Source organism: Nansenia antarctica (assembly GCF_963989245.1).
Source record: "Nansenia antarctica genome assembly, chromosome: 16".
In the NCBI taxonomy this organism is placed as follows: domain Eukaryota; kingdom Metazoa; phylum Chordata; class Actinopteri; order Argentiniformes; family Microstomatidae; genus Nansenia; species Nansenia antarctica.
In genome coordinates, this window is record NC_137686.1 from 26,290,408 (window position 1) to 26,305,447 (window position 15,040).

At 47.0% G+C, this 15,040-nt stretch overlaps 1 protein-coding gene across 1 annotated transcript in view; it reads left to right on the top strand.

Moving 5' to 3' along the window:
- Nucleotides 1-3,083: 3,083 nt before the first annotated feature.
- Nucleotides 3,084-15,040, top strand: part of yeats2 (YEATS domain containing 2) — a gene marked incomplete at both ends in the record, with an annotated part of 28,709 nt that continues 16,752 nt past the window's right edge. The window contains 9 exon segments of the mRNA XM_080547107.1: nucleotides 3,084-3,183; nucleotides 3,785-3,882; nucleotides 4,278-4,370; nucleotides 4,768-5,010; nucleotides 5,867-5,991; nucleotides 7,923-8,084; nucleotides 12,731-12,842; nucleotides 13,552-13,596; nucleotides 14,009-14,189. Coding sequence (XP_080403233.1) covers nucleotides 3,084-3,183; nucleotides 3,785-3,882; nucleotides 4,278-4,370; nucleotides 4,768-5,010; nucleotides 5,867-5,991; nucleotides 7,923-8,084; nucleotides 12,731-12,842; nucleotides 13,552-13,596; nucleotides 14,009-14,189 — 1,159 coding nt within the window.

Genomic DNA, 15,040 nt, shown 5'->3' on the forward strand with positions numbered 1-15,040 from the left:
ATTGGGCTGATATGCTAGCAAAAGGTCTTTCAGATATGCTGGTGCTGTGCCAGTGAGAGCTTTATGAAACAAGCAGAATATTGTATATTTTAAAAAGTGCTCATTCTTTCTCAGGTCTCATGTTTTAAAGCTAACCCCAACCTGTCTCGTTATTATAATTTATGACACAGCAAGTCTTCCCAGGTTACCTGGACAGACCACCTTTCGGTGTACAACAAAAAGTGGTACAATGATTTATCAAGTTCAATTCCTGTAATCACCAATCTCCAATAACAGCCAGACAGATGTCTACTGTAGATTGCTCAGAAGGATACATTACAGTAGATACATTCTGGCTAAAAGGACTTTTTTTTACAGACATTTGGCACTAGTAGCGCTTGGTCTCACATCGTACCCAGACACACTGTTGTAATGAAAGGCACAGTCAACCCCAGACACACTGTTGTAATGAAAGGCACAGTCAACCCCGAATGTCTCTTCCTAATGGACTGACTTATATAGCGCCTTTATCCAAAGTGCTTTACAACGGCCTCTCATTCACCCATTCACACAACAATGGCAGCAAGCTACCATGCAAGGCGCCGGGGGTTCAACGCAATTTGGGGTTCAACGTCTTGCCCAAGGACACTTCGACATGTGGCCAGCCGGGACTCGAACCGCCGACCTGGCAACATTGCGATCATTAGACGGCAGCTCTACCTCCTGCACCCCAGCCGCCCCATCTTCCTTGATGCATGCTCTTTAGAATGTCACCATTCTGTGCTCATTTAGAATGTCATTTAGAATGTCTCTCACTGGCACAGGACCAGAATAACTGAAAGACCTTCTGCTAGCATATCAGCCCAATAGAGCTCTCAGGTCTTCTGACGCTGGCTTTCTCTGTGTACCACATGTACAAAAGAGGAGATTTGGTGAGGCTGCATTCTCATTTTATGCACCCAAATTGTGGAATGCACTGCCAGTTTGCATTAGGGATGCAACCTCAGCAAATATTTTCTAGTTAAGACTAAAAACCCATCTTTTTAATATTGCCTTAATAATTAAATTATTATTATATAATGATTGAAGCACTTTGAACTGCAACGTTTGCAGGAAAAGTTATATACAAATAAAAGTTATTATTATTATTATTATTATTATTATTATTATCATAGACAAGCTTTACCGTGCATATTGGGGTTACTGTGCCAAAACAGGTGCCTCAAGCCTAAGTGATTAATTATCACTGACAAATAAATCACTGCTATGTTCCTGGCGATGCTGTGTGTTGTACTAAGATATGCAAACTATCTGGAATGTATACTAGCGCTGTAACCTGGAGGAATGCATGATAGAATAAATTAATTATTCTAATGATTTAATATATCTCTCTGTCATGTGTGATGTGTTTACATTCGGTGATATTATCAGCATTGAAAGGAGATACAGATCAAGATTTGACCCACTACCTGTGATGGTCACTGATGAGTTGTGATACTAGAGGAGATTTGGTGAGGCTGCATTCTCATTTTATGCACCCAGATTGTGGAATGAACTGCCAGTTTACATTAGGGATGCAACCTCAGCACATATGTTCAATATTTTTAATATTGCCTTTTAAATTACTGTATTATTTTCTAAATGTATCCTTTAGTGTTAGTTGATGAATCTATTTATTTGTATATATTGTAGATATTTGTATATTTAATTACTTGTTTAAATCTTATAGTAATTCTTCTTATTATTATTTTTTCTAATTATTATTATTATTATTATTATTATTATTATTATTATTATGTAATGTTTATTTATATAGCAAATTTTACAACGACAAAAACAGAAAACACTAGTAAAAGAGAACAGATAAAAAAAATACACTAAAAACAACAAACATATTACTGTTATTATTATTATTGCATTGATTCAGGTCGATCATGATTCCGGTGTATCAGCGCCCCCTGCTGGTTCACCAGCAACACTGCGAGGCCCGTCATCTCCTGCAGGCTCGTACAGCCGTGACGCTAACCTGAGCCCTGCTAGCCTCGCTAACAAACACAGCCAGAGCCTTGAATGAATATAAACAGACACTTCACACTGGAGAACGTCCCGTTTACTGAGCTTTAACCAGCAGACACGGTGTCCTCCCCCCTCACACGGGTCTACAGCTCGCAGGCCCAGCCTCAGCCCGCGGACTCCCGTACGTCCCGTTCCGGCAGCGCAGCGGCCTGAGGTAGGGTTGATCCCCGGGGTTGATCAGGGGTGTTGTTGTGGGTACAGGGGTGTTGTTGCTACTATAAGCCTAAACACAGTTGAGTTTGAACGGTGGGATGTGAAATGTAAAGATAATTGCATTGGTTGTTTTGCCAGTAACGTGTATTTCCCCCCCAAAAACGGTTTGAGCCCCAAGAAACAATATCAATATGACTAGGCCTCACCTCAGACCTCGGGCTCGAGTAGGAGGCGGGTCCGTCGCTAGGCTGGGTGCTGCACATACTAACTGCCGCCTTAGCCGGTTAGCTCGTGTTAATTCATCATGTGTTTCATGTCTGACAGCCTTTGACAACGGGTTATGTTACTAACCCTAACTGCCCATAACCACTTTGATAGTATGAAGTTAGTAGGTCATTGCCGGGCTATTTATTTTTTATTTGACAGCTGGGGGGTATTCCATCAACGTCGCTAAAGGAAAATCTAGGCTTATTTCGATTAAGTCTCGCGAGACTCCTATATAGAAATCTAGGCTTATTTTGATAAATCTCGCGAGATTTCTCAAAATAAGCCTAGATTTTCCTTTAGCGACGTTGATGGAATACCCCCCCTGGCTATGTTAGCTAAGGTTAGCTTATGCTAACAACTAGCCACTGACTGTCACTAGTTGACAGTGATTTCAGGTGCTATGATTATTTCCAGCACCAGCTATTGTTTAATTAAATAAACCACAACTGCCAAGAGAATAACTAGTAGAAAAATACTGCAGGTGGAAAGCCTAAAGCAATACACTGACTGACATACAAAACGTGTAAAGAAAAGGGATGAAAGTTTGAATGTGGATGGTGATATTATATTGACACTTTCTTTCCTGTGGTCCACAGACACAGACAGTCATGTCAGGGATCAAGAGGAAGATAGAAGATAAGGATCCGGACTACGAGGACATCTCGCTGGTCCAGGAGAACAAGAGGCACAAAGTGGTGGAACAAAATGGTAAGATTGAAAACACATAAAGCAGAAGCTACTCTTATATTATAGTCTCTCTGCCCTTTATGGCACAGGAGGTAGTGCACCTGCCCTGGAGCTGCAAGGCTGCTGATTGAAGGTCTGATCCCGCCCCCCCTCCCTCCATTGGGACTAAAAACTAATCTTTTTAATATTGGCTTTAAATGACTAAATCATTAAATGATGATTGTATAATGATTGAAGCACTTTGAGCTGCAACGTTTGCAGGAAAAGTGCTATCCAAATAATGGTTATTATTATTATTATTATTATTGTTGTTGTTGTTGTTGTTGTTGCAGGATCTCTGTCTCGGTACCTGTTAATGTACATCGCTCATTTTTATTATTATTTTTTATGATCAATTTCTTATTATTTTACTTACCCCCCCATAACAGACATAAACAAACAATAACAAAAAGAAACAACAACAAAAAAAGACAACAGTCACTCAACCTGCCACCCATCTCTCTCCCCACCCCAACCCCCCCTCTACCAAGGAGACCCCTGACCCTGAGCAAAATTAGCCTCATACACAGATTCTCTCATTTTCATTTTGTTCCCTTTCTTCTTCTTTGATCCGTTTCCTCAGCGCGGGAGGCCACGGTGCAGAAGATAGAAGCCATCATCAAGGACCAGTTCAACCTGGAGATGAAGAGCAAAGAGCACGAGATAGAAGTGATCGGCCAGGTAGGAGGTTTAATAATAATAATATCTTGGTTTTATATAGCGCCTTTCACAAACCCAAGGACGCTTTACAGAATTTACAGACAGAAAGTCAGACAGATACAACAGAAAAAAACAAAAAAAACAAAGAGACAGCGACAAAACTAAACTAGGGGCCAAAGGCCTTGGTGAACAGATGAGTTTTGAGGGCTGATTTGAAGGTGACCAGGGTAGGTAGGGGGCGTTGCGGATCACTGTGGGGAGAGAGTTCCAGAGGGGGGGGTGCTGCCACACTGAAGGCTCTGTCCTCCTCCTTTTTATATATATCGCTCTCTGATGTTTTATACATTTGTCCTAGCATCGTAACTGTTTCATGAGAGGGTGTGAGGTCATGGTGTTCCTGGTGTCTCTGTTTGCAGCGTCTGAATGAGGCCAGGAGGATGATGGACAAGCTGAGGGCGTGCATAGTGGCCAACTACTACGCCAACGCCGGAGTGCCCAAACTGGTGGAGGTAAGAAGACACCTGGAGCACACCTGTGACTCTGTGGTGGGCTGAGAGAAGGGGGTTGTGGTGGTCTAGGGGACAGTGAGTTGGACTGAGAGTTTCATTGTTCAAGTGTAAAAGAGTACAATTCTTAGGCTCCTGACATTGCAGCACAAGACATAATTCAAGATTAAAAAAAAGATTAAAAAAATGACAATAGTACAGGACATAAATGACAAATAAGACAGGAAATAAGACCGGATACAATTAGCGGTATCCCGACAATGACAATAGGCACTTTTTTAAAAAGTGACAATAGTGAGAAGGTATTTGTTGACGCAATGAAGCCACAGTGCATACTGTTTGAGTTAAAAGTGTTTCCTTTTTCTTCTTCTCCTCCCCCTCCTCCTCCTCCTCCTCCCAGCAGCCCTCCAAGAGCGACCCTGCGGTGCTGAACCACCCGGCCATCCGGAGGTTCCTGGAGTCGCCCTCCCGCTCCTCCTCGCCCCTCAACCAGGGCTCAGACAACCTCTCCCTGGGCGCCTCCGAGGCCGAGTCCCTGTCCCAGCAGGGAGAGCTGCCGGAGAAGGAGGGGGAGGGGGCGTGGAGGGGGGAGGAGAGGAGCAGGCAGGAGAGGAACAGCAGGCCTGGCCGGAACATAGGGAAGGTGAGGACGGGGGAGGGATGGAGGAATGGGGACGGGGGGGGGGGATGGGGGGGGGGGGACGGGGGGACGGGGGGACGGTTGGATGGAGGGACGGAGGGACGGAGGGACGGGGGGACGGGGGGACGGAGGGATGGAGGATGGAGGGATGGTTGGACGGAGGGATGGAGGGATGGTTGGACGGAGGGATGGAGGGATGGTTGGACGGAGGGATGGAGGGACGGAGGGGGGGGATGGAGGGATGGGGGGACGGGGGGATGGAGGGATGGAGGGACGGAGGGATGGGGGGATGGGGGGAGGGAGGAAGGGATGGAGGGATGGGGGGGATGGAGGGACGGAGGGACGGGGGGGATGGAGGGACGGGGGGACGGGGGGATGGAGGGATGGGGGGATGGGGGGATGGAGGGACGGAGGGGGGGGATGGAGGGATGGGGGGATGGAGGGATGGGGGGACGGAGGGACGGGGGGATGGAGGGATGGAGAGATGGAGGGATGGAGGGATGGAGGGATGGAGGGATAGAGGGATAGAGGGATAGAGGGATAGAGGGATAGAGGGATGGGAGGAGGGAGGGATGGAGGGACGGGGGGGACGGAGGGACGGGGGGGATGGAGGGACGGAGGGAAGGAGGGATGGAGGGACGGAGGGACGGAGAGATGGGGGGATGGAGGGATGGATTGATGGGGGGAGTGGGGAGGGGGTTATTCAGCAGCTGAAGACAAACCTAATACTCAATTGTATACTACTCCTTTGCCGAACGGATGGGCCGACTGAGTGACTGACTCAGGGAGAATTATTCATCGGCTGAAGGTAGTAGTATTACACCTTTTTAAATCGGTTCCTTTTTTGTTGTTGTTGAAGGACACGTTTGGCGTGCCGTCCGCCTCGACGTTGGCGGCGGAACAGAGGGTGACCTACCACACCACGGGGGACGAGGCCTCCAGGCTCTACGTGAAGAAGACCATCGTCGTGGGCAACGTGTCCAAGTACGTCACCACCACCACCACCGCTGACCTCCGACCTCCTCACTGCTCCTTGTTGTGTCTGTGCCTTCCCACCTGTCTCTCACAGTGTCTCTCTCTCTCTCTCTCTCTCTCTCTCTCTCTCTCTCTCTCTCTCTCTCTCTCTCTCTCTCTCTCTCTAAAATCTCTTTCACACATACGAGCCTTCCCAGTGTATTCCATGGAATTTACCTGGTGAGGTGTATGTGTGAACACAACTGTACAGGGAAATTCTCTCTCAGGCAATTACCATTGGTCAGGTATACCTTGTATAATTCCATGGAATTTACAGGGATTAATTTACGTTACTCACTCACTCCGTGCCTGTGTCTCACTCACCTGTACCTGTCTCACTCACCTGTACCTGTCTCACTCACCTGTACCTGTCTTGACTCTGTCGCTCCACAGAGCTGTGCACGTTCTAATACACAACAAATGTATCAAGTATTTACAAAGTATATACAGCTAAATGTATGCACTCACTGCAAATAATAATAATAATAATAACTTTATCTGTATAGCGCTTTTCCTGCAAACGTTGCAGCTCAAAGTGCTTTATATAATCTAATTTAATTATTTTGTCATTTAAAGGCAATATTAAAAGGATGGGTTTTTATAATGTAAGTCGCGTCAGCTAAAAAAACGTCAGCTAAACGGCATGTATTGTTATTATAACAAAATTGTACTGCAGGAAAGTGCTGACAAACTGACGAACCAATAACATTTCTTGTTATTGTTCACTTTCTGTCTCTGTCTTTTCTGTCTCTCCGGGGATTAATAACCCGTCGTTCCTGATGAACGGCATGCAGACTTGACAGTAAAAGAGAGATTGAGACATTGAGAAACAAAGCAACAACAGTGTCGCTCGCTATCTCTCTCTCCCTCCCTCCCTCCCTCCCTCCCTCCCTCCCTCCCTCCCTCCCTCTCTCTCTCTCTCTCCCTTTCTCCCTCCCTCTCTCCCTCCCTCTATCTCTCTCTCTCTTTCCCTCCCTCTCCCTCTCTCTCTCTCTTTCTCTTTATCTCTCTCTCACACATTGAGAAACAAAGCAACAACAGTGTCGCTATCCCTCTCTCTCTCCCTCCCTCCCTCCCTCTCTCTCTCTCTCACATTGAGAAACAAAGCAACAACAGTGTCGCTCTCTCTCTCTCTCTCTGTGTGTCTCTCTCTCCCCCCCCCCTGTCTCTCTCTCTCTCTCTCCCTCTCTCTCTGTTTTGTCGTTGTTATTCCCATGGTGTCAGGCGGGGGTGGTGTTGCAACAGCCAGCCCATCTCTGGGGGGGGGGGCAGGTGTCTGGGGCAGCCAGCAACACACACCTTGTTTTTGAGTGTTAGTCTCTCAGTCTTATCGCAGTGCAGTGAGGTCGTTGGGTAATAACTGGCTTCCTACCTACAAGCCTGGTCTTGATACGCCGGGACCCACATGACCTGGGATCACATGACCTGAGATCTGTTCTCTTCCCTCCACGGGATGAGGAACAGGACGTCTTGGGGGCGGCGGTGGGGGGGGCAGAGGCACAGCAGGGACGTGACCTGGTTTGAAAACAAGTGTGATTGTCATAAGGCCTTCCCACCTGTCTCTCACGGTGTCTCTCTCTCTCCCTCTCTCTCTCTCTGTGTCTCTGTTGCTCTCTCCCCCCTCTCTCTCTCTCTCTGCCTCTCTCTCTCTCTCACAGTGTCTCTCTCTCTCTCTGTCTCTCTCTCTCTCTCTGTGTCTCTGTTGCTCTCTCCCCCTCTCTCTCTCTCTCTGCCTCTCTCTCTCTCTCTCTCTCTCACAGTGTCTCTCTCTCTCTGTCTCTCTCTCTCCCTCTCTCTCTGTCTCTGTCTGCCTCTCTCCCTCTCTCTCTCTATCCCCCCACTAATGCACATTTCTCCCTCCCTCCTCCTTCTGCCCCCCCCCCCCCCCCCCTCTCTCTCAGGTACATCCCCCCAGACACGCGGGAGGAGAATGACCAGTCCACTCATAAGTGGATGGTGTACGTCCGCGGCTCCAGGAGGGAGCCCAGCATCGACCACTTCGTCAAGAAAGTCTGGTTCTTTCTGCACCCCAGCTACAAGCCCAACGACCTGGTGGAAGTCAGGTGTGTGTGTGTGTGTGTGTGTGTGTGGTGTGTGTGTCCTGTGTGTGTGTGTGTGTGGGTCCTGTGTGTGTGTGTCTATGTCCTGTGTGTGTGTGTGTGTGGGTCCTGTGTGTGTGTGTCTATGTCCTGTGTGTGTGTGTGTGTGTGTGTGTGTGTCGTGTGTGTGTGTATCTATTTGTGTGTGTGTGTTGCACATGTCTGTGCTTACGTATGAGTAGAGGCAGGGCTTGTGTTGTTATTGAATCGATCACTCAGCATTCTTTTTATTTTTTTAATAATATATATAGAAAAAGTATATACAGGCCTCAGGCGACAGGTGAGAGTTCGAGAGACAGGCGAACAACATGTTATGATCTGATGTGATGGAGCGTTGCCCCTAGTTACACCATTTCTCTACGATTATCCCAGGTCGACAGCTAAAGCCTCCTATACCTTTGGCCTCTAGTCTAGTTTGTCACTCTCGTTGTCTTTGTTTCTTTGCTTTGTGTTTCTGTTCTGACTGTCTGTCTATGAAATCTGTTAAGCGTCCTTGGGTTTGAGAAAGGCGCTATACAAATCTAAGATATTATTATTATAATACACACACACACACACACACACACACACACACACACACACACACACACACACACTCACCCACCCACCACTTTCACACCAAGCTGGAGGGAGAGGAGGAATAGACACAAGTGTTAGACAACGTAGGAATAAAACCACGCCACTTTCCATTGTGGTTTTCGTGTTTTATCAGATGTTCTTATACAACATACATTTGTCTGTAAGTAAGGCATGCTTATTTGTATAGCACATTTCATACAACAGGGGCAATTCAAAGTGCTTTACATACATTATTAAAAATACAGCAAGAGGAGCAAAGTAAGAAAATAAAAATGGCAATGAATAAAAGCAAATATAAGAAGTAAATACATAAAAGCAAATATAAGAAGTAAATAGATAAACAATAAGACAAGTTTATGCATAAAAGACATTGATAGAAGTGTTTGTGTCTGAAGTAAGTGAAATACAAGTTACATCACAATCATCGACAGTAAGACATTCTATAAGAAAGTCATAGTGGTGTTTATTATTATCATCACGTCTTTAGTGCTTTTTCCAACTTGTTGTGATGACACGTCTGTGGCTTGGTGTAATTAGAGGCAGAAGCAGTCGAGCACTCGACGGCCACTTAAGTGTGGTATGTCAGTAAACAAACCACAGTCGTAAACCTCCCCCACAGCGCCCTCATGTGGTCGTGTCATAATGCACCAAAACTTCCAGTCAGATTTCCGTTCCTCCCTTTAATCATTCAGGGTGAGGATCTGAGAGGTTAAACCCATCCTAGAAGCACAAGACACAGACACACGCACACACACAGACACACACACACACACACACACACACACACACACACACACACACACACACAGTCAACAACACATGACTAATGCTGCCTATCACAGACACTCCCTGTTCCGCTCATACAGACAGTGTAATCACTCAGAAGACACCTAATGCCTCACCAGGGCCTCTGGGCTTGACAGTAGCAGCAGTCGAGCCTCCCACCGCAGGTTCACCCAGAGGTCCGTTCAGAGACGCACAACGTTCCAGGACGTTCTGAAATGTGTGCTTAACACGAGAACAGCCAAAAGATGTAACAGTAAAAACATTTTTATAGGCTATCTTTGCACTCGAATTTCAAACACTCAAATTTCAGGACCCTCCTTTCATGACTTTTCCTAGATATGTGCGTTCTACCACCCAGTATCCTTACATTTTCAAAAGCACATCAGGATAAGCTAGTATAAAGATATTTTGTAGTTTTTCTGTGTACGAGGCAGGTTAATTTACAAGGCGGACAACTAGTGGTCGTTGTGTGTAAATAACAGCTTTCCACTGCAAAGACTATGGTCATTTGACCCCCGAGGCGGCTCTTATAGTAGGTAAAAAAGGCACGGCTGTCCTAGTGTTAAAAGTGTTGTGTAGAAAAGACATCATCTGGTGTGTCGGAACGTCTACAGAATGTTCCGGTAGAAATGAGTGGTGTAGAACACGCCAGAAAGGATGTCGAACGCGGTGTGAACCCGCTCTCTGCAGCGGAAATGAAACGGTGCATCTGTGCTCTTTGTGTCTCTGTCTGCTGTGTTCTAAACTGTTGCGATGTCTCTAAGGCTTAACCTGCTGATGTTGGATCCCCTGCTGGTTCAGACTGCCCTGCCCCCCCCCCACCTCTGAGTCTTAGCCTGTTAGCTCCCAAGCTGTTACAGCTGACAAGGCACACCTACACACACACACACACACACACACACACACACACACACACACACACACACACGCAGACAGACGCATACACACACACACACACACACAGAGACACAGACACACACACACACACACACACACACACAGACACAGAGACACACACACACACAGGCACAGGCACACAGACACACACACAGACACACACACACACACACACACACACACACGTAACTCACACAGACACACACACACACACACACACACACGAAGCTCATTGCTGATTCCCACACATCTCGAGTGCAGACGTGTGGGAATAAAATATGCATAAAGACACTGGCAGGTGTGCACACACACACACACACACACACACACACACCCTTGTGCGCGCGCATAGACGCTCACACACACGCCTACACACACATGCCTGCGCACATAGGCACACACACACACACACACACAGAGCGTCAGATCTCAGATCACCCCCCAGGGCCGCAGGGATGAAACCCCCTGGCATCAAAAGAGCAGAGATGAGACAGATGAGAGAGATGAGAGAGCAGCCCGGAGGCCATTGATTTAGGGGGAGACACTCGGCGTGTCAGAGGGCTGAGAGAGACATGAAGACATCCCACATCCCACTCTCCTGCTCTCACAAGAGGAGGCACAGACACAGACGTCAGACCTCTCTCATTCACTCCACATTCACAGAAAGAAAGAAAACCTTTTTTTTTTTTTTTCCGAGTGGGGCAGTCCCACTCATATTTTTCATTTTATAGGACAGATATAGTGAAGCAAAGTAAGGAGAAGAAGAGAGAGAGGAGGGCGTGTCAGCAGGGCATGGGCTGGATTCTAACCCATGCCGACATGGGCGTATGTGTGCACTGTAGACCGCGGTGCTAGACCACGGGACCACCCCAGGCCACAGAAAGAAAACGTTTTAACTGTTTTCGTTTTTTCATAAAATGGAACTGTTGCTTTGGCCCGAGAAGGGTAGTCCCAGACATACATGACATACCGTTATAACACGCAAGATACATGTATGTATGTACAAACAGGTTACTTCGACATGCCTGTTACTGCAGGGGAGGGGGGTGAAGGATGTGGTATTATAAGAGTTGTCACGGTTTAGTTGGGCTTTGAGTCTCTCAGGAATAGGGCTGCAACTAACGATTATTTTGGTAGTCGACTAATCTGTCGATTATTTTTCCGATTAGTCGTGTGGCTTTTCGCTGCGCGTAAATGGCGACGCAGAAGCATAAATCCGGCTTAACTAGCTATCTAACCGAACGTTACGCCAAGCTACAGCTGCTCACAGAGCTAGTTGATTGGCTAGCTAGCATTGCTGGCTAGACTACAGACAGCTCACGTTAGTAGGCTACGCTTGGCGCTGTTTATCTTACAGACAGCTCGCTGGTGGACTCAACATAATTGAAATAGCATTCACTTATCAAGCATCATTCATGATCATCCACCATGACTACCTGGTATTTTAATAGCGACCACCCCTCACTTCATTTCATCTCGCGTTCTCCTGGCTTCAACATGGAAAATCCCTGCTACGTAACGTTACATACAAGCGCCTCTGTCTGTCACACGCGTGCCACAGGGCAAATAAATTAATAGCACAAACGCTCATAGCATGTACAGCCCTGTCCATGAGACGTTGTTTTCCAACATGTAACAGTAAAGCTAACATAAACATTACGACCCTAACAATATAACGTTAGCCAGTTGGCTAACAACGTTAGCTAAAACTTACCCAGCTGATTCTTGCATGGCTCCCGTTTAAAAAAAAACGATTAGTCGACACTAAAATTCCACGTCGATGAGTTTTTATGATCGACGTCGTCGATTATGTCGACTAATCGTTGCAGCCCTACTCAGGAACACCTGGGGGGTGTTCCATCAACGACACTAAAGGAAAATCCAGGCTTATTTTAGTCTTTTGCGGGTTTCAAAAATAAGCCTGGATTTCTTTATAAGTCTCACACCTGGATTCTCAGACTTTGATGGACTTGTTATCCTTGTGATGGTGTGTGTATGTGCGTATGTGCGTATGTGTGTGTGTGTGTGTGTGTGTGTGTGTGTGTGTGTGTGTGTGTGTGTGTGTGAGAACAAGTCTCGGAAGTTGTTGCCAACAATTGTACTGGCCTGATCTGAACCTGTGCCAGTTTGCCGTTGCACTTGACTGAGGTGTGTGTGTGTGTGTGTGCGTGTGTGTATCCGTGTATCCGTGTATCCGTGTGTCTGTCTGTCTGTCTGTCCGTCCGTGTGTGTGTGTATTTGCGTGTCTGTGTCTGTGTAACCTCTGAGATCCTAACCGTGTGTGTGTGTGTGTGTCTGTGTGTGTGTCTGTGTGTGTGTGTGTGTGTGTGTGTGTGTGTGTGTCACAGCGAGCATCCCTTCCACCTGACGAGGCGTGGCTGGGGGGAGTTTCCTGTCCGCATCCAGATCCACTTCAAAGACCCCCGCAACAAACGCATCGACATCATCCACCAGCTGAAGGTCAGGGGGGGGGGGGGGGGGCACCAGCTGAAGGTCAGGGGGGGGGGGGGGGGGGCACCAGCTGAAGGTCGGGGGGGGGGGGGTCAACTGTAGTGACAGGGCAAAGGTCAAACACGTGGGATTCACAGAGGACCACTGGGACATGATGATGCTTCTCTTTGAGTGTGTCTGTTTCTCTCTCTTTCTCTCTCTCTCTCTCTCTTTCTCTCTATCTGTCTCTTGTTTTCTCTCTCTCTCTTTCTCTCTATCTCTCTCTCTATATACTGTATATATATATATATCTGTCTCTTTCTCTCTCTGCGCTTCGAGTTGCATTTCATGTACGAAAGGCGCTATATAAATAAAGCTTTACTTACTCTCTCTCTCTCTATTTTTCTTTCTCTCTCTCTCTCTCTCGCTCTCTCTCTCCCTCTCTCTCTCTCTCCCTCTCTCTCTCTCTCTCTCCCTCTCTCTCTCTGTCTCTCTCTCCCTCTCTCTCCCTCTCTCTCTCTCTCTCTCTCGCTCTCTCTCTCTCTGTCAGATGCCAATTAAGTGCATTGATTACTGCTAGTGAGACGAATATTCTCCCCAGACTTCATTCAGTTCAGTCTGTTTATTTAATTGAAGAGTAATGCTTGTTTCGTCATTGGCAGGCTGCCTGTTTTGATGTTTTTAGACACAGAGATTTCTTCTATTGATTTCTAACCATCTCTCTCATCCCTTCCTACAGCTCGACAGAACGTACACAGGGCTGCAGACACTAGGGGCAGAAACGGTAATATTATTATTACTATTATTATTATTATTACTACTACTTATATTTCAGGCTATTCACCAGTTAACCCTCCCCTTCCCATGTGTCCCCAGCACTACCTTAATTAGGCCCCTATACTTTTTTAAATACATTTTTTGTTTCTTTTTATTATTACTACTTGATCTTCTCAGTTTGTAAAGTGTCTTTGAGTGTCTAGAAAAGTGCTATATAAGTCTAATGTATTATTATTATTATTATTATTATTATTAACTCCTCTGTGACACTACAAAACAGTTGTAAGATATTTGTAGTCTTCAAGATACCGCGGCCCAAACGTTTCATTCATAACCGGTAACATCTATCTCTATACAGCGTGCCGTATCTTTCACACACGTGAACTCTGACCCGTCGACCTGTTGACCTCTCCTCACAGGTGGTGGACGTGGAGCTTCACCGGAGCTCCCTGGGGGAGGACTACCTCCCCCTCCCCTCCTCCTCCAGGACCCACCGGCCCCCCGCCACCCCCCCGTCGCCCCAGACCCCAGGCACCCACTCCGCATCCCCCGCGCCCCCCGCCCTCTCGCAGAACTCCCACCCCCACGCCGCGGAGAAAGGTGAGAGACGCCGAACCGCCGTTCAATCAAACACGCTACCTGGGGATGAGGAAAAGAGACAGTCAAAAGATTAGCTTGGCGGTTTTATAGGTCTGGAAGAGCTGTTTAGGTCTAGAAGATCTGTTTACAATTGCTTTGTACTTGATCAGTTTAATCAGGTGTGCTGGGGGTGGAACAGATCAAATATGTGTAGCGGCTGGGGGTCCCCGAGGAGAGGTTTGAGAACCACTGGTCTAGAAGATCTGTTTAGGTCTAGAAGATCTGAATCTGTTTAGGTCTAGAAGGTCTGTTTACGTCTAGAAGGTCTGTTTACGTCTAGAAGGTCTGTTTAGGTCTAGAAGATCTGTTTAGGTCTAGAAGAGCTGTTTAAAAGCACTTTTGATAAATGTCATTGTGGAACTATGACCTTCCTGAGAAGAACTTACTGGCACAATATGACTTTAGAGAAGTTAATATTCCCCCCAGTTCCCCCGACATGAAGGATGGCCGGAGAGACTCTCCGACACACCGCCGATTCTGAAATGAATCCCTTCCGCGCCAACTGTGGACGTGTGATGTCACTTTCTTCCCGTTGGCAATTACTCACATTCCCCCCCCCCGCACCGTCCTTCTCTTATCCTCCTTTTACTCCTTTTTAATCCTTTTCTCCACAGGACCCTGGTGAATTATTGATGAGGCTGGACTACCAAACCCCCTCTCTCTCTCTCCCTCTCTCCCTCTCTCTCTCTCTCTCTCTCTCTCTCTCTCCCGCTCTCTCCCTCCCTCTCTCCCTCTCTCTGTCTCTCTCTCTCTCCTTCTCTCTCTCTCCCTCTCTCTCTCTCCTCTCTCTCTCTCCTCTCTCTCTCTCTCGC